The 20,100-nt window shown below is 41.0% G+C and overlaps 1 protein-coding gene across 2 annotated transcripts in view; it reads right to left on the bottom strand.

Annotated features, from left to right (window-relative positions):
* The window catches only part of TRIM69 (tripartite motif containing 69), a 35,142-nt gene that overhangs the window by 8,727 nt on the left and 6,315 nt on the right, over positions 1-20,100 (bottom strand). Inside the window, exons 2-6 of one of the 2 annotated variants that reach the window (XM_045286550.1) lie at positions 8,534-9,007; positions 7,455-7,550; positions 3,464-3,658; positions 2,260-2,282; positions 2,051-2,175 (exon numbers count right to left, since the gene is read on the bottom strand). In XM_045286550.1, the coding sequence (XP_045142485.1) occupies positions 2,051-2,175; positions 2,260-2,282; positions 3,464-3,658; positions 7,455-7,550; positions 8,534-8,986 (892 nt within the window). In that variant the 5' untranslated portion in view covers positions 8,987-9,007. Of the gene's footprint in view, positions 1-2,050; positions 2,176-2,259; positions 2,283-3,463; positions 3,698-7,454; positions 7,551-8,533; positions 9,008-20,100 lie in introns of both variants that reach the window. The other variant, XM_013006370.3, reaches the window with a different exon arrangement.

Here is a 20,100-nt window from a genome sequence, read left to right as displayed (position 1 = left end):
TCATAGTTGATTTTTTACAAAGATACCAATGTTATTTCATACTTTGTTGACAAAATAATAGTTATTAAAATAAATGATGTTATAACGAATGGATATCCACATCCTTGCTCTTTACCTCATACTTATCTATGAAAATTAAGTGTAAATTGGTCATAGGCTTAAATATGAGAGCTAAAACAATAATACTTCTAGACCAAAGTATAAGAAAAATAATCTTTTTTTTCTTTTTCTTTCCCTTGGAGTAAGGAAAGTTTTATAGGACAAAAAAAGGACGAATTATAGAAGAAGAATAAATTGGCCCTTTTCAAATTTAAGTTATTGTTCTTTGAAAAAGGCCTTTTAAGAAAATAAAACTACCAGCTACAAATTTATATCTAATAAAATATTATCCTTTACAACTTATTCATAATAAAAAGGGCCCAATAAAAAGAGAGAAAAGGTTGAAGGCAATCAAAATAGACACATGAATAACAATTAAGCATATAAAAAGATACTCAACATCTTTTAATCACTAGAGAAATTAAAACCAAAATGAATTTCTGCTATAATGGTTAAATTTTAAGACTGTCATTATCAAATTTTGGTGAAAATGTGTAATAATTAGCACTCCCACTCATGGGGAAATAGAAAATGGTAAGTCTACTCTACAAAAATAATTTGGTAATTTCTTTTCAAGTTAATCATACACTTAGCACATAATCCAGGAATCTGACAGCCAAATATTTACACACACACCCCACAAATTAAAACATTTGTTAACAAATGATCAGGCAACTGTATTCACAATAGCTCCAAACTGAAAACAGCCTGGTGTTCATAAGTGGTTAATGACCAAGAAAACTGGAATAAAAAATAAATGACAATTGATTTTTTTAAAATGACTATGGATTGATACAAGCAAAAACATGGGTGAATCTCAAAACACAGTATCTGAGTAAGTAAAATCAGACAGGAGAGATGGCAAAATACATTATTCTATTATATGAAATTTCAGAAAAGACAACGAAATAGCGTTAAACAGATCAGCACTTGTTAGGGCGTGGCTGCAAAGGGGCATGGAGAAATTTGGGGGGTTGATAAAAAATGTTCTGTATCTTTATTTTGAAGACATTTACATAACTTACTCCATTTGTCAAGAATCATCAGATTTTACAATGAAAGTTGGTGAATTTTACTGAATTGCACCTCAATGAAGGAGCCTTGGTGGCCCAGGGGGAAAGCACTTGGCTGCTAACCGGAAGGTCAGCAGTTCGAAGCCACCAAGCACTCCACAGGGGACAAGTAGGGATGTTTCCATGAACCTTGGGAGCCCTTTGGAGCAGTTCTCCTTTGTCCGAAGGGTCGCTGTGAGTCGGTACTGACTTGACAGCAATGGGTTTGGTTTGGTTGGGTAGGGTTGTGGATACTTCAGTGTCAATTATTGGGGAGGGGGGGTATTATTAGGGACATCGCTTTGAGGTTTTTCAATAAATTGGTAATTACAAATAATAATGTTGAGTCTATATGGATTCTATAAATAACTATTTAGAACTATGTATTTTATAAAAAATCTTTACTTAGAACTTTATAATATTCTTAATATGCCACTTTAAGTTTTTCTCCCCCTACTTAGTCCTTAGGTATCTATAGGAACACAGACACATTAGACACATGTAGTGGCATAATTGACTTTTCCCTGGATCACTAAAGATTTCTAAATAATCTCCTGAAATATTACATTCTGTTTTGAATATCAAGTCCGAGGGCACCTTTAACAACTCTATGTACATATTAACAGTTCCCCCAGGAACTTCATTTTGCAGGGGAGGGGGCAGAGAAACCATAGGGATTTATATAAATTATTTATCAAAAAAAGAGGATACCTTTTGGCTATTGCCAAATTTTATAAAACAATCCAATGCAAGTACAGATTACAAAGTTATTCTGTTACTTCTTGGCTGAACTCGATCCTTCCCCGATCCCAGACTCTGAAATACTAATTAGGGCCACAAAATAGACTGCACTAAAGAAACATCAATTCCAGGAATCAATAGATATTAACCACTAATACCTGGAGAAAGGATGCACTGCATGTTCTTCCATATCATGTACTGCATAGGACCTTTGTATTGGCCTAGGTTCAGCTTTCTGGTGATAAGCTCTCTGGGTGCCAGGACCCTCATTCCTTGCACCAAGCTGCAGGAGACATAAATCATTGATTACCAGACCTCTCCAAGGACTGAAGGGATGGTATTATGAATACCACAGGGAAACACTTACCTATCTAAGAAATCTGTGATGTCCTAGTAGAGGGAAGGGGAAATAGAGAAGTCAGATGATTGTTCAGCAGTTCCAGAAACCCCTTTGGTCATATTGGCTACTACCATAATTTGATCAATACTGCGCTCTTGGCTAGATGGACCCATCCCATCTCCAACTCCTCTTATCATCCATGAACACCGAGACTCCCCAATCTAGCTCAGGACAAACCAGCCTCACCTCTAATCTAATTTTCTAAAGTTCCCTTTTACAGCAAATGAGAGAGACATCAACAGGACAATTATTAAGGCTAAACTGAATTTTGCCAAATAGTCCCAGAAGAAAAGCACAGTAAATAGTTCACCCCTAAGGCCAGTTTCCCTCACTCTGGCTAACTAAGAGCTTTAGAGGGGATGTTTCAGGTGGCCAAGGTTGCCCATCAGCCTCTTAAACAGATCAATATGTGATTGCTGAGGGCCAATCGAAGATACAACTATGGTTGCAATATTCTCATTTTTAAGAAATAAAGCTTCCGTTCTCCTTCTGAAAAAAAAATTTAATAATATATCCAGGCAATCCCAGACTTACAAGAGCATTCTACTACTATCATTGCATCGTAAGTTCGTTCTGATATAAGTCAAGTATCTCGATTTTGTTTTCATTATTATTGATTTTTATGAACAGGGTCTTTATAAACTCTCTCTTAATTTTCCATGTGGGGTTGGTAGGAGAATCATAGCATCAGCAAATTACATGCTGCAGCATTATATGTAGTACATATTACTAACATCAACTGTGCCCCCAAAGCCCACAGTGTTCGGCTTATCATAAGCTCAGAAACCCTGTAAACTGGGGACTGCCTGTACTACGAATACATTTTACTGCCTTCTTTGGGAGGGTGAAAGTAAAGCCTACTACTGAGCACATGGCAAAGCAAGCCTCCTGCTTCCCGCTTAGAGAAGAGTAAAACCACAGTAGCAGTGGTTTCCCCCCCTAGCTTGGGCGTGGCATTGAAAAGCCAGCTCTGGCCCCCTCCAACCCCCTTGGTCTTGATACAACTGCCTGCCTCCTTTGGGTGCCAAAGCTGTGTATCTTTACGGGAGCGGACAGCCCCCTCTTTGCCCTGGGGAGTGCCTGGCAACCCAATGGGTAGCCCAACTATGCCACCCCGGCACCTTCTCCCCACTTGAGAATACCCATAACTCAGGCTGCTTTGGAGCCTCACTTTGAGAAAGTCGAAGGAGTTCTGCTGTTCCATCCGGGACTGGATGCTCCCCAGCATCTCCTTGTTCAGCAGACACTGCTCTTGAAGTTGGTTCAGGTTCAGCTCCATCTCCTCATTGAGGCCTCTCCCGTCTTCCTGCAGCTCATTTAAAATATCCTTTTCCTTGCTGTGCAGGAACTGATGCAGCTTTAGAAACTCCAAAGAGATGTGTTGTTGCAGATGAAGCTTGTTTTCCTGGAAACCTCCAGGGAGCATCACCATGGTAATTACTGAGATTAGCACTTGGGAATGGGGGCTCATACCAACATTCACACAATTTAGAAAATATCACAAGGGGGATATCCATAGAAATGACTCTTAGGTACCAACAGTTAACTATTTTAGAGGGACTTCCTCCTCGTTTCTTGACATACTTTAACAGCTCAGGATGAAATATTCAACAGCGGTCGTCACTAAAGACATTCAGGCAGCCAGAAAATGCATGCAGGTAGTCCACAGGCAAGAGATACAGATTAAAACATCATCTCACTCCAGCACGAATCACAATGATTTAATATTTAAAAATTAAAACCCAATAAAACCAACAAAGGCTGGTAAAGCTGTGGGGAAAATGGGGCTCTCAGACTCTGCTGGAAGAATTGTAAAATGGTACCAACACTGGAAAAATGGTCTGGTGCTTATTTAAAAAGTAAGCAATGGAGCTATCACCTCAAAAACCCAAACTCACTTCCACTGAGTCAATCCTAACTCATAGCACCCTTATAGGGCAGGGTAGAAGTGCCCCGATGTGTTTCTGAGACGACATCTTCACAGGAGTAGAAAGTCTCCTGTGGAGTGACTGGTGGTTTTGAACTGCTGACCTTGCAGTTAGCAGCCCAGTGCATAAACACTATCCCACCAGGCTCCTGGAAATACCACATGGCCCAGCAATTCCACTACTAGCTAAATATCCTAGAGAACTAAGAGTCATGCTATCAATAAATAAACGCATACCTATTCCAGTGAAATGCTATTTACAACGACAAAAAGATGGAAACAACCCAGGTGTCCATGAAGGAATGGGTAAACTATGACACATGACAACCAAAGAAAGACTACAAGATTAAAGAATAATGAGGAATCCACAAAACATTTCCACCATATGGAGGAACCTGGAGGACATTATGCTGAGTGGACTAAGTCAACCACAAAAAGACTAATATTGTGGTTCCACTATAGAAAGGCTAGAAAAAGGGTGACACACAGAAAGTAATATTCTTTGACGATTGCCAGGGGTGAAAGAGGAAGGAGGGGAAAAATCACTAACTCTCACTCACTGCCATTGAGTCTATATATATCTACTATATATCTGTATATATTTTCAGCACCTCCAAATACATAGGTAGAAATATCGTCTGCCACACCAATACATGCTGATGGATGTACTCGCATACACCATCCCGCATCTGTTCAGCTTGCATATCTACTTATGCCTCCTCTTATTGTTGTTTGCATTGCAGGATTGTGTGTGTATAGTATTTACCGTTGCTTCCTTTCACTCTTGCAAACCTCCCAGCGTCTTCCTTGTCTAGGTCATGTGCTGACTTTACCCTTATTGTGTATTGCCTTTCACTCTACCCACCTGTGTACCACAAGGTCAGCTGTTCGAATTCACCAGCTGCTCCAAGGGAGAAAGATGAGGCTGCCTAGTGCTATAAAGATTTAAAGTTCAGGAAAACTAAAGGGACCATTTACCCTGTCCTTTCTGGGCCCTGTGAGTTGGAATCAACTCAAAGAATATTACTTTCTGTGTGTCACCCTTTTTCTAGCCTTTCTATAGTGGAACCACAATATTTGTCTTTTTGTGGTTGACTTAGTCCACTCAGCATAATGTCCTCCAGGTTCCTCCATATGGTGGAAATGTTTTGTGGATTCATCATTATTCTTTAATCTTGAGTCTTTCTTTGGTTGTCATGTGTCATAGTTTGTTTATCCATTCCTTCAGGGACACCTGGGTTGTTTCCATCTTTCTGTCACTGTAAACAGTGTTGGTCCCATGGCTTTCTCCTCCAGCTTGTTTATCCCGCCTATTTTACTGCTTCTATCTTCATTCCCCCTCTTATATAACTTGATCCCATGATCCATCATTATAATTGCACTCTTAAAATAGTTTGAAATCCCCCCTCCTGTCGCTCACACTTTCGGGGTTCACTCCTACTCTCAACATCACTACTTCCCGTCTTATTTGTTGGGACCACCTACTCCCAGAAGCTCTAAATATTACTTGATATTCTGTCCCGGGCTCTTTTCCTTTGCCATATTAAACTCTCTTTCTTATCAATAGCTTGTCTTTATCTTCAACTGATACCAACTTCTGAGCTCTGGATTCTTGTAGATGACTGCCCATTTGGCATCTGCTCACCCCTCTCATCTAACCAACCAGTGTGTCCGGGGAGTTTCTCTCAGAAGCAGATGTAGAGTGGTTTGTTTCTCTGTATACTCATTGCCTCTTTAGTCCAGGCTACCAGGATCATTCGCTGGGATGACTACAGTATCTTCCTAGCCATTGCCTTTATCATTCCCCAGCTCAATTCATTCTCCACAGAGCTGGGAGTGTGTTGTTGTGTTTTCAAAATGAGAAGAAACCATGTCCTGCTTGAATGGCTTTGCATTATTCACAGAGGGAATTTTAAATCCCCTCCTGCACAATCGGGTCCGTGGCTGCCTCTCCAATTTCATCTCACTCATGGTGCTGGATCCCGTTTTACTGGCTTTCTGTCTGTTTCATGCAACAGCTAGCTTCCTTCCCTCGATTTCCCTAGAATAGTCTGCTCCAGGTCACCTCCTCCCTGGTCCCTTTACTAAGTTATTTATCCTGCAAGTCTCAATTTTTAGAAGGTGACTTCTTCGAGGACAAGCCTCACATCCAGTCTAGATTAGGTTCATCATTAGAGTCCTACATGCTTTCATAGCACAAATACCTTTGTGGTATTTTTCACGGTTGTTACTTTATGGTTAGCCATGGGATTATTTAATATTCCTCCCATCCCCAGACCTAATACAAGGTGGCTTCAAAAAGTTCATGGAAATATGAAGAGATCAGGGAACTGTTTGACATCCCCTTATAGACTGTTTGATCCCCTCAATAAATATTTGATGAATGAGTAATGCTGACTAATAGTGGAACTAGGAACTCTTAAAATGGCTGCAAGATGGTTTGGAGACCTCATTTCTTTCACCTGTCCTTCTTTCCTTCATTCTACCTGTTTTTCTTCCAGGTGCCCAACGTCAGAGAAGTCTCCTTCATAGAATAATGAATGAAGAAATAGAACTACCAATTTAGACTTCCCAACTAGAAACCAAATAACAAATCCCCACCCGTTAATGTTGTCCTAGAGTTCCTACCTAATTTACAACAACATTGTTATTTTTTAAATCCAAACCTATAATTCCATGGTATATGTTTGTCTCTGTGAACTGCAGACAAGAAAGGTCTATTTTGAGGCTACAAAAAAATAAACTAGAAAGTTACACAATAGCCTTATTCACTTTGAGGGCAGCTACAGAAAAATCAGATCAAATGGGAAAAGCCAGCAACTTAAGAGATTTGGGTCCGAATACTGGTGATCCACCTAATGGAAAGTTCTATATTTATTTGGACAGAGCGAACTTTAGTGGAGTTTTCTTAAACGTTCTTTATATTAGCATAGATTAAAAAAAAAAAGAATCACCAGACAGATCACAATCCCACAACAATCACCTTGCAGTTGAGACAGAGAACCAGAGCATTGAGGTGACAAGCTGTTCTCTCTGTCTACACAATTACTGGGAACCTGCTCCACTTCCACATGCCTTCCCACCCTACACCGGCAGTTTGCTAATTCTGTCACTCAGGTACGTGAGGAACTATATTTAGTAAAGAATGATAAAATATGCATATCCACCCCACCTAATTAAGGTTACAAAGAGCTGTACTCCGTTCTAGTTCGCAGCCCCTTCACCTGCTCCTCACCTTGCAATCAGCAATCGCAGCCTTCTGCATGTTCTTGAGGGCCTGGAGTTCCTTGTGGGTTGCCTCCAGCTGGTTTTGGTGGGTGCTAAGCTCCTCCTGGAAATACCGAGTAGAATTAATTCACCAGCCAGGTGGAAGAAGAAAGGTCCTGAGAATGCTCCGAGGAGAATATCCTCTCCCAAAGCCCCATGCACCAGGGAAAATGCAGAACTTCTGCATGAAGAGCCTTTCCCTTTCTCTGGATCCGAATTCCTGTATCTTTTGAGAATTAGGATAATGACCAGTAGTGGAAAACTTCGTTTTGCCCTCTTGTGACTCCCTACAGGAGTTTGAATGGCATGACACGCGGCTTTCCACTCTAGTTACATGGTCCTCACTAGCTATGCTCTTATAATATGCCCTGCACTTGGGGCACGCCTTTCTTCTTTCGGCCCCAAACAAATCCATCCTCTCCGCAGGGGAAGGAGGAGGCTTTCTACTCCGGTACAGTTTCAGTCTTGGAAACCCACAGGGACAGTGCTATTCTGTCCTATAGGGTCACTAGGATTAAGAATCAACTTGGTGGCAGTGAATTTGAGTTTTGCCAAAAATCTTCTCGGAAGTTCTAAACACTTAAGAATGACAGATGCCATCATATTTTGCTCTCCGTAGTATACTAGTTTATATTGGCTATATGGCTGTTCATTGTAAACTTGACTCTATTTTGAGAGCAAGAGCAATATCTTATACATCCACGTGAGGGAGTTTCAAAAATCTCGCCTAAAAATGGAATTAGGAAACAACAGCATTTTCCCACAAACTTTTTGAAGTCTCCGTGTATTTTCCACGGTGCCTAGCGAGCGTGTTCATGGCAGGATTGGGTAAATGTTTGATTGATGCAGGGAGTAGGCCCGAGTTCCTGCACTGTCTCTTTCCCATACGCTGCAACTGGAGAGAAAGACCGGTGCAAGATGTGCTTTCTGAACACTGGGAGCTTTCTAATTATTTGAATAAAGGGGTGGGGTGGACGAGCGAAGAAGCCATCCAACAGATTTCCCCCAGCTTTCTCAAGGATTCCTCAGGGCCCAGGGCTCACGCACCATGAAGTACCGGACAGCATCAGAGATCTGCATGAACTCCTTCGATTTCCCCACAGACAACCGAGAATCCTTGCACTGAAAGCAGATTAGCTTCCCATCTAGCTTACTGAACAGCTTCAGGGTCTCGCCGTGTTCTGGGCACTGTGGATTGCCTTTGATTGAGGGGAGCTTCCTAATCTTCTCTACCAGCTTCTCCACTACAATGTTGAATGTACAGTTGTTATAAAGACATAGCATCTTGCACTCGGGGCAGAAGGTTTCCTTTATGTGCTTCTTCCAAAAGTCTTGGATACAGATCTGGCAGAAGTTGTGGCCACAGGTTAGCATCAGCGGATCACGAAACCAGTCATGGCACAGTGGACAGTGTAGCTCCTGCGTGATGTCTTGGATCTGTGCCTTAGAGTATATCTGGGTTATTGTGTCATTCAGCTCAACGAGGTTGCTGGCATCCATGGAGGAGGAGTAGGAAGATACCTTTGGAAAAGAACAGCTAAAATCAGTTCCCATTGCTTGCTGCGTATCTCAGCATTCCAGGATCATGGGCTTGGTTTCTAAAGAAGCTGACAATCGGAGCAGCCACAGTAAAAAGCATCAATCCTAGCATCATAGTTAATTAGTACTCACAATGCTATTTAAGTTTCACTAGAAAGCCAAGGCAGGGAGAGAATGAGTACTCAAAGGAATATATTTTTTCCCTCCCGCTCCCTACTTTCTCCAGGATCATTTGCAAAGTTGTTTGTTTGTTTGTTTTAAATTTATCCCTTTTTTATTTTCTAGAGATCATGTACTCAATATTAAAAAATCAACATGGTTGGGTTTCAAAGTTTCTCAAAGTCATTGTCATAAACGTATCATGAACCATCCATTTCTCCTAGCATGCACCACTTATTTTGACCCTCCCTTGGATGCTAAAGCTAATAGGCAAGGGTCCAGGGACTCAAAATGGGGCTGAGAGGTAGGGACTCGAAATAGATGTCTGATCTCAGTCTGGGTCTGATCTCTGATGTCTGATCTCAGTCTGGGTCTTGTTTGTCAGAACCTAAAGTAGTCATATTTTTTCTTTGAATGCCCTTCCATGACCTTTCCATCATTTTTTCCAGGTGTTTTTTGTTTTGTTTTGGTTTTTCCTGAAACTTGTATCAAAAAATGTCAGAATTTCTCACTCTAGTCTCTTTTATTCTCTCTCATGTGCTCTAACTTCATAAATACCCATGCTTTCCTCTGGAAATTTTCTCCCATCCCTGTTTTATAGGTGGTATTTGTTTATTTTTTTAAAACATATTTGAATGATATGAGTTCTTCCCAAATAAGCTATTTGCAAGACCAGCTTTGTATAACCTCTGCTAGAAAATAGGGATTACTTTGATCATAATAGCTAGTATTGGCAGAACATTTACTTTGTAAAATACCATGTAGTAATAGATGCTAACCAAAAGGTCAGCAGTTCAAACCCACAAGCCATTCCATGGTGGGGAAAGAAGTGGCAGTCGACGTAAAAAAAAAATATGGTGCTTGAAACACATAAGTATCATCTAATTCTTCAATATTTCCTCCCCCTATTATTATGGTTTAAGTTTTATCTCATTAATCCTGTTAGACCTGCATATGTTCATTTGTATAATTAAGATTGTTCAATGTATGAAATCCAAGATAGATAAACTCTTCAGAAATAGCAACAGGAGTAATGATTCCCTGAGGTTACAGAAAGAGGGGGGAAGGCAGGGGGAAGGGGGAACTGATAGCCATGATGACTATATAACCCCCCTCAAGGGGAACAAATAACAGAATGGCAGGTGAGTGGATACATTGGATGGTGCAAGATACGCAATGAAAAAAAAGGAATAACAACAATAATAATATTTAATATAATAACAATGGTTCTTGGGGGTTGGGTGGTGTGGGGTACCAGCCCCCACAGTCAAAAAGGTCCAAGGGGTGGTTGTGTAATTGAGAGGTAAAATTAAAGAGACATCAGACAAGATAAAACATGCAAGTGCTCACCTTCAGGACCACCATGACTTCAGGAGCCAGATACGTGCAGAGAGAACAAATATATTTCCAACCAAGGCTTATATACACTCTAGGAGCATGCAAGCCTCCCTAATTACAGGTAAACACATACCTAACAAAGTGGGCTGTACCCTAACCCTGAAGGCCCCTGAGTACATTGGAGGAGTAACCTAACACCAGTGCTGGGGGTAGGTAAGGGGAAGTGGCTGTTTTAGGAGCTTAGAGAGCAATGGCATATGTCTGCCTCTATAGTTAAAGCTGCCAGCTAGATGGCAATCAGCCATCCTGTTATGGAAGGATAGCGTGGGGAACAATATTAATTATGAGAATGTGATTCAGATTCACTTCCAACTCACAAGGGTGAAGGCCTCCTTCATCCCCAGAAACCCAGCCTGCCAGACTTCTAAATAGATGAGATTAAAGGATTCATCTGGATACACTCTCTTCTGGTACTCTCCTTCCCACAGGGTGGGGGAGGGCAGGGATAAAGGGGAGCTGATATCAAAGAGTGCAGGAAGAAAGGACATGTTTTGAAAGTGATGTGGCAACAACTATACAATCACACTTGATCTAAGTGAACGATGGATGGTTATAAGAGCTGTAGGAGCTCCCAATTAAAATGGGGGCGGGGGAGAGTGGTGAAAACCTTGTGTGCTGCTCTGCCCTCCAGAGTCACCCTGAGCCTGCACTGACTCAACAGCAGTGTGTGGTTTGGTTTGGGTGTGTGAGTGGAGACAGGGTCATCATATTTGAAGCTGTATTTTTCTTAATAATTATATTTTATTTTATCCTTGGTGAATAGGTACACAGCAAAAGCCAGTACCATTCAACAGTTTCTAGAAATAATGGTCCTAATGAGCATGATGTCCGTTACATCCTTCACTGGGTCAACCTTCCTGCTATGTCTATTTTGGTTGGTTTATTCTCATTCACTTAAACTCCCTGCCCCCACCCCACAACCTTCTAGTCCTGCTTTTTATTTCCTCTCTCTCTTTTTTCAGTTTTAGTGACACATAATCCACATACTTTACCATTCAATAGTTTATTGCATCAAGAAGAATTACACAATCATTACCCACATCAATTTTAGAACATTTTCTTTACTCTTTTTTCCTGGCTAAATTGCTTTTAAAATGAACTGGAGGCTATATTCTTTATGAAGGAGTCAATGCGTGAGATCTTACAGACCAGACTCCCCTTATCCCCACAGTCAGCACTGCTAGGATTGCTTACAATGCCATAAGTCCCCTTCTCGCTCTCTCTCGCACTCTCTCACTAACAGTGCTTCCACAAATATGGCTTATATCACATTTCCTATATCTCTAACCTTTGTGGCCAATGAGCGTGGGACAGCTCTTGCATCTGCCTGTTTGCCTATTGTTTATACAAAAACTTGTCTTGACCCTAAAGATAGGGCATTTTCTTTGGAAAACTGAGTCACCTGAGCTGTGTGTCAGCTCTCCCACTGTAGGAGTCCTTCCTCACATCCCTGTTTAGACTTACAGCCCTTCCTCAAAGTCTGTAACCTCAGTTTGCTTACAGATGTCTCAAATTTTACTGAAAGTACATTTTGTTTGTGTTTTACCCTTCTTGTAGTTCTGCGTTAAAGAATGAGTTTCTGAGAACATTTTAAAAAATCAGGTTTTGCTCCACTATTTCAACTATTGTTTACACTTTATCCACCATTTCTCTGTATTTTGAGAGGGTGGCCAAGTGTGTATGTTTTTATGTATGTGGAGGAGATGGAGATATTTCCATATGCCTTCAGATGGCATTACTAAATTGACCAGATTGGGGAACAGACATTCAGAGTAATCAGTATGGATGCCTCTCCCAATACATCACAAGTTGAACTTCTCTCTCATACACAGGAATGGAGATTCAACGTCAATATTATGCTGTGTTGTAAGAAATTCTACATGCTAATACTAACACATCTGAAATTTTAGACTAAGACTTATCGCCAACACTTAGTAGGCATGTTAATCAGCCTGTGCTAAAGGACAAGTTTACACACACCTTGTGGCATCCCTATTATTGCTAGTGAGTCCGCCTCAACTCAGGCCAGTCACACGCTCAACAGGATCAAACCATAAGGCTCTCACTCGTTGATTTTCAGAAGTAGATTGCCAGATCTCTCTTTTCTACTCTGTTTTAGTCCAGAAGCTCCACTGAAACTTGTCCAGGACTTTAGAAACAAGCAAGCCTCCACTGACAGACAGATGGCAAGAGTACTTGAGCTGCGATGGCCAAGAATTGAACCCAAGTCTCTGGTGTGGAGCCCGAGAATTATACCACGAAACCGCCCGTACCCACTCCCCGAGACTGCAACTGATTAAGATATAAATGAGCACCGGATCCATTTCATAGAGTATCCAAAAGCCCAAGATATGTTCTAAAGCAAAAAGATGATCCGGACAAATCCGAGCCTCTTCTGACTTTGAATCTGGAAACAAGGAGAGAATTGGAAAATTGATCAAAAAGAAAAAAGCCAAACTCCCTGCCATGGAGTCAATGCCAACTCCTAGTGACCCTGTAGACGAGGAGAGAAAGCCCCATCTTTCTGCCGAGAAAATTGGCAGTAGGAGCAAAGTGTAAAGATTGTCATAAGGTACAATTTGATATGAAGAGTCATGGCAAGGAAAGTTATTAGGAAACAAAACCTGGGAGCTGAAAGTTAAGCCAAAGGCATAAGAAATAGCGACTTGGGGCAGAGAGAGTCATTTGGTTGCTAAAGACCCAAATTGTACAACTGTTGAATGTTTATTCTCAGTCAGTGAGCTTACCTGCTTGTTTAAGGTCACTTATTTAAATTTCTACTTCCAACAGATTTTAACTCCTTGGTATCAACCCTGTATTCTAGTATTCTATTGAAACGGTATTATTAAAGTTCACCGTTGAGTTGGCTAAGCATTATGACTTATGCTCTATCTTCATATGCTTTGATTCGGTATTTCCTTCAGTCCTTGAAATACTACATTGCTCTAGTTCTGCCTTTTACTACTTCTTTAGCTACAACTGGCTCCTCTCTCTCTCTGTTATGGTCCATTCACAACATTGAGGCAACCAACAGTTGCTATTAATAAAGAGCTATTTAACTCTCCGAAATGTAATAGTCATCTGGTCTGTCTTTAACGTTCTTCTAGCTATATATTTTCTTCTTACCAAGTAAGCCATTCATTCCCATGACTTTACATGCAACCGCTCTAGAGGTGACTCCCAAATTTCTATCTCTGAGCTCTCATATGGGACCTCAAAAATCAGTATGACTGAAACAGAACTCATCTTTCTCCTTAAATCAGATTCTTCCCTTGACTTCCCTATTTCCGTTTATTAGACCAACAAGCTAAAGAATTGAAAGTCTAGCTAATAATAGAAATAATTTAATTAACCCTCCTCTGCCTCCAATATTTTCTTTTTTATTTATTTTACTTTTTATTTACTTTTACTTACTGACCATTTATTTATTTATTTGTTTGTTTGCCTCCAGTACCTTCTGATGCTCCCTACATACAGCCTGTGAAAATAATTTGTGGTTTTTTTTTTTTAAAAAAGGGTATTGTTTATATCTCCACAGGGAAAGAGAGACCAGATTCAACCCGGTGCTCCAAGACATAAATACAACATACTGGTATGAAGTAGGGAACCAATAGAGAGGTCTGAGGGGCTGGCCCCAATCCCAACTACGTGGATGGCACCCCCTCCTCCAGAAGAATTCACTTCAGAGGACAGCACTGAAGCTACAGCTCAGGAAGAGGGACATGTCTGATCAGAGCACACAAGAGGAAATGAAGGGGGAGGAAGAGAGAGTGGAGCACAACCTGGCCCACCAAGCAGGACGATATTCCTGCTGAGAGCAGCCAAAGCCCAGACAGGACCATCGGGCCAGCCCCACTACAAGATATGACGTCCCTCACTGACCCATAGTGCTACGGGGGACAACACTGGAGACACAGTGCAGGAATTGTGCCCCATATGACCCCACCACACTAAGGCAAAACACTAAGGGCATGCAACAGAATCAGCAAAGGGAGCAGAGCAAGGGAGTCCAGACAGAACACCAAAAATAGACTTTGGGGCCAGGGCGTTGCACCCCATCAGACACAACTGGAAAACACTCCTAAAAGTCAACTGACTTTGAACTATTTATAGGCTTTTCTTTTTTTTGTCGTTGTTTTGTTTTCTTTTGTTGCTTTGTTTTGCTTTGTCTTGTTTTTGTGCTTAATACTATCTCTGCAGGTCTATCTAGATAAGTTAGGTGGGACAAACAAGCTGTCGAGAAAACAACAGACAGACGGTTCCGGGGTTACATGGGAGATGGGAAGGTGGGGGAAAGGAAGTGGGTATTAATAAGCACAGGGACAAGGAAACAACAAGTGATCTAAAATCGATGGCAAGAAGGGTGTAGGAGGCCTGATCAAGGGGGTAGGGCTTGATCAAGGGCAATGTAACCAAGCGGAATTACTGAAACCCAAATGAAGGCTGAACATGATAGTGGGACAAGAGGAAAGAAAAAGGAAATAGAGGAAAGAACTAGGAGGCAAAGAGCATTTATAAAGGTCTAAAAACAGGCATGTGCTTATGTAAATATATTTATATATGACAATGGGTAAATAGATCTATGTACATATATTTATAGGTTAAGTATGAAGGTAGCAGATGGACATTGGGCCTCTACTCCAGTACTCCCTCAGTGCAAGAACACTTTGTTCTATTAACCTGGCATTCCATGATGCTCACTTTCCGGACACAATTGCTGAAGACAAAGTGGGTGCATAAGCAAATGTGCTGAAGAAAGCTGATGGTGTACAGCTATCAAAAGATATAGCATCTGGGGTCTTAAAGGCTTCAAGATAAACAGGCACCCATCTAGCTGAGAAGCAACAAAGAAGCACACTAGCCTGTGTGATCATGTGTCAAAAGGATGAGGTATCAGGCATCAAAGACACAGAACAAAAAATCTTATCATTGTGAATGAGGGGGCATGTAGAGTGGAGACCCAAAGCCCACCTGCAGGCAACTGGACATCCTTACAGAAGGGTTGTGGGGAGGAGATTATGCAGGGAGGAGATGAGCCAGTCAGGGTGCAATATAGTACTGATGAAACCTACAACTTTCTTCTAGTTCTTTAATGCTTTCTGCCCCACCCCCATCATGACCCCAATTATAATTTACAAATCTGGCTAGACTAGAGCATGTACACTGGTACAGATCAGAGCTGGAAACACAGGGAATCCAGGACACATAAACCCCTCAGGACCAATGTTGAGAGTAGCTATACCAGCAGGGGAAGGGGAAGGGGAAGGTGGGGGGAGAAACAGGGAACCGATCACAGTGATCTACATATAACCCCCTCCCAGGGGGATGGACAACAGAAAGTGGGTGAAGGGAGACATTGGTCAGTATAAGCCATGAAAAAATAATAATTTATAAATTATCAAGGGTTAATGAGGGAGGAGAAAAATGAGGAGCTGATACCAAGGGCTCAATTAGAAAGAAAATGTTTTGAAAATGATGATGGCAACAAATGTAAAAATGTGCTTGACACAATGGATGGATGGATGGATTGTGATAAGACTTGTATGAGCCCCCAATAAAATGTTTTAAAATAATAATACTAAAATAATTTTTAAAACAATAAGTCTCCTTAATTCAGAATTCTTGCAACATGTTGCAACCCTATATTTTACAAAACAAATTCTCAATAAATTCTAGCTATCATTTCCTTATTTGTTGATTGATTAATTGATTGCAGGGGCTATATGAGGGAGCTATTTTCTACTCTCTCAATATGTGCTTAGAACACTGAACCTAGAAAAACATGCCCTTTAAGGACTATGTGAGTACAAAAAATCCCACGTGAAGCCAATTTTAAAAAAATAAATGTGTTCTGAGAAGTAGAAAATTTATGGGAGAACCTGATGAACTGAAGATGATTCAGAATAAGAGTTGCCTTACCAGAGTTGTACTTTTGGGAGTAGACATAATTTAGTAATTTTATTTAATGTGCTTAAAATACATATTTATGTAGATTAGCAGTTTTCAGAGGGTGGAAAATTCCACGTAATTGTCCGTTCAACTGAGTGCAGAAAATGGAGTAATCTATATATTACTATTGCCTTTCAGTTTATGACATTTGAATGATTTACCCAAATATAAAGAAATGATCAATTTAAAAATAAGAGTACATAGGACTCTACATTTAATGTCATTGATTTGGTTGTTGTCCAATTACCAATCTTGCCAATTGAAGTTTGGCCAAATACTCAGGAGAGAAACTTGAAGTGCTCACTGATGAAGATCAAGGATTGTAGCCTTTAATATGAATTATAATTCAGTATAAAGAAGACCAAATTCCTCACAACTATACCAGTAAATGGAGAAAAGGTCGAAGTTGTCTAGGATTTTGTCATACTTGGATCCACTATCAATACTCATAGAAGCACCCATCAAGAGATCAAAAGACATATTGCATTGGGTTACTCTGCTGCACAAAACCTCTTTAGAGGATTGAAGAGGACTAAGGTGTGCCTGACCCAAGCCATGGTATTCTCCACTGCCCCATATGTATGTGAAAGTTGGACATGGACTAAGGAAGACCGAAGAAGAATCGATGCATTTGAATTGTGGTGCTGGTGGAAACTATTGAAAGTACCATGGATTGCCAAAGAACAAACCAATCTGTGTTGGAAGAATAAGGCCAGAGTGCTCCTTAGAGGCAAGGATGGGAAGGCTTTGTCTTACATACCGTGGACGTGTTGTCAGGAGAGACCATGTCCCCGGAGAAGGACGGGATGGTTGGTAAAGTGGAGGGGCAGAGAATAAAAAGAGGACAGCCCTGGACAAGATGGAAGCACACCGTGGCTGCATCAATGGGCATGAAAACAGTTGTGAGAATGGCCCAGGGCCGTGCAGCGTTTCGTTCGGTAGTGCATAGGGTCCTTATGGGTGGGATCCAACTCGATGGCACCTAACTTCAACAACAAAAAGTGGGTGACAGGGAAATGGGGTGTGAGGATTTCTTGGAGGGTGATTAAAAATACTTTGGAATTAAACAGTGGTGATGGCTGCATAAGTTTGCGAATATGCTTAAATGTACACTTTAAAAGAATGAATTCTGTGGTGTGAAAATAACTATTTAATGTTAATTCTTTTTTAAAAAATAATTCATTTTATTGGGGGCTCTTACATATAACAATCCATACATCCATTATGTCAAGCGGACATGTACAATTATTGGCATCAACAATCTCTAGGCTTTATCTCTCTTCTTGAACCTTTGATATCAGCTCCTCTTTTTTCCCTCCCTCCTCCACCCTGCCACCCCTGTGAACCCTTAATATGCTATGTATTGTAATTTTAATGTTCCTTCTTGACATTATTTATCATTTGATTATAATTGAATTTGTCAGTTGAGGTTCTGCCAATATTTTCCTCTAGGAATTATGAAACCAAATGTTTATAGCCTGGTTGGCTTCTATAGCCAAGGATAGAGGAGAGTGAGAGAAAATCTCAAGGGCCCATGATCAAGGAAATGAAAATCTGACTTTAATTTTTATATATGTAATGACATTAAACCTTATAAATGGAAACTAGTCGAAATGATATCTCAGAGCACAAGGACCTATATGTTAAAGTTTCTTGCTGATGAATTTATTAAGGTTTTTTTTGTTTTTTCCCCCACAGCTTTACTGGAGTAAATAAGGACGTTCATTTGTCTGCCTGGTGATACTGAAAACCTTACATTCAGGAGAATAGAGTGTCCTTTATTTTAGATCTGAAGAGATCTTAAAAGAAATAATTCCATTTTAAATCTTCTGTGAGAATCAAGTCAGCTTTAAATATAAAATATCAAATTACAACAGTATAAGGAGCAAAACCAGTTATACATAATATGTTTTCCATCTAACATGTAGAAGGTTCATTAATGAGGAAAGTAGACTTGGGTTTGGCATTTAGTCTGATTTTTCTCAAGATTTCATAGTGGATTTCATTACTTTCCTACCAGCCTTTCGAGAACAAATCCCCAGTTATTCCTAGACTTGCAGTGAGCATAGAAGTTACAAGCTACCTATTTCCCTGACTTCCCTTTAATAGTCCGAAATCCAAATCACCCTCAATGATCTGGTTGTCCACACCACGCCTAGAAAACATGCCAAGTCAGAACAAGGTAGCACACCTCCATGAAACTCAATTAGCAGGCTGCAGAGGACATGAGCGGGCACTTGGATCCGAGCTCAACGGCACCAGGATGGCTGCAGACAGGAGTCAAAGGCCTGTTCGCTTGCTTGGAGCAGACACAGAGCACAGCATAGGAGCGAGAGAGCAGGTGCTGGGGAGAAGGGGCAAGGCCAGAGTGCGATCTGGCAGATTCCGTGGCAGTTGGTCAGTTGCTTTGATCATCCCTTGCTCAAGAGGAAGATAAACCCTGAACGGATTAACCACCCTATTAGTGGTGAGTATTGAACTCATTTAGATTAGAGACGGTGGTCTGATCTTAAGGTTCACAGATCCACAGCTCTGGACAAGGCTAGTGTAGGAAAGAAGGAATAAGCTTCATCATTGGACTCTAAGCGTAACACTTCAGAAATAACCGCTTCGCCCTGCTCATGGTTCAGTCACAGCACTGGGACAACAGTTATTGTAAATAAAGAGCTATTGAGCCTCACTGAACTCAACTCACATTCCCTGGAGACAGCCCTTTACTGTACCTCTGAGAAAGTACCAAAGGCCCAGAAAACTCCACACTGGAAGGAAGAAGGCTAAGAAAAGTCTCATCTCACGTTTTCCTTCACGTTTTAGCTCACAATGGTAGGTACCTAGACTAGGCTTCTGAGTGGTGAACAGAGAGCCATCCTAGAGCCCAACAACTTTTTCTAAAGTAATTCTTTTAAAATCAGTATGTTTTCTTGAATTTCTCATTTCTGCCTAGCTATCCAGCCCTCTCATAACTCTTCTCCCGATGTTTAGGGTTACTCAAATATGCATATTTCTGTGGGTTTACACGTCTGTCCTTTAATGCCATTCCATAATCCTCACCTGCCCCACTCCAAAATCATTATTTCTTCAGTAAACTCTTCCCTTACCACCCCTCAAGCTTTATCCTTTCCCCACCCCCCATCACAATGATTTGTGTTCTCAACACCAGGGATTTCCTACCTCAGCCCTACTGGCATTTTGTACCAAGTAATTCTGTCCTGTGCTGGGTAAGTAGCCCCACCCTCTCTACCCACCATAGGCCAGTGGCACCCACTGTGATGGTCAAAATGACTTCAGACATTGAGGAATGTCTCTCAGAGTGAGTAATTGTTCCCAGTTGAGAGCCACTGCTGTATATGTTTCTGTTGCACCCTCGACTGTACGACTGTACAGAATGTACTTTGTCTGATGACATATCTGCCCAACTGGTGAGTTGTGAACAACTGCAGGGTAGTGCTGTGTCTTGCTCACCTTGACTGTGCATGGAATTCATCAGGTTAAATTCCTTGCCATGTACATCACTAGGAAATGCTGGTGAACATCTAAAACCCTAGCCAGAAAAATTAATGTTATCTTAT

This window comes from Echinops telfairi, unplaced genomic scaffold (assembly GCF_000313985.2).
Source record: "Echinops telfairi isolate 266 unplaced genomic scaffold, ASM31398v2 ScPeMD7_8;HRSCAF=38, whole genome shotgun sequence".
In the NCBI taxonomy this organism is placed as follows: Eukaryota; Metazoa; Chordata; class Mammalia; order Afrosoricida; family Tenrecidae; genus Echinops; species Echinops telfairi.
Note: the sequence above shows the minus strand (reverse complement) of the source record. Positions and strands in the feature narration are given on the sequence as shown.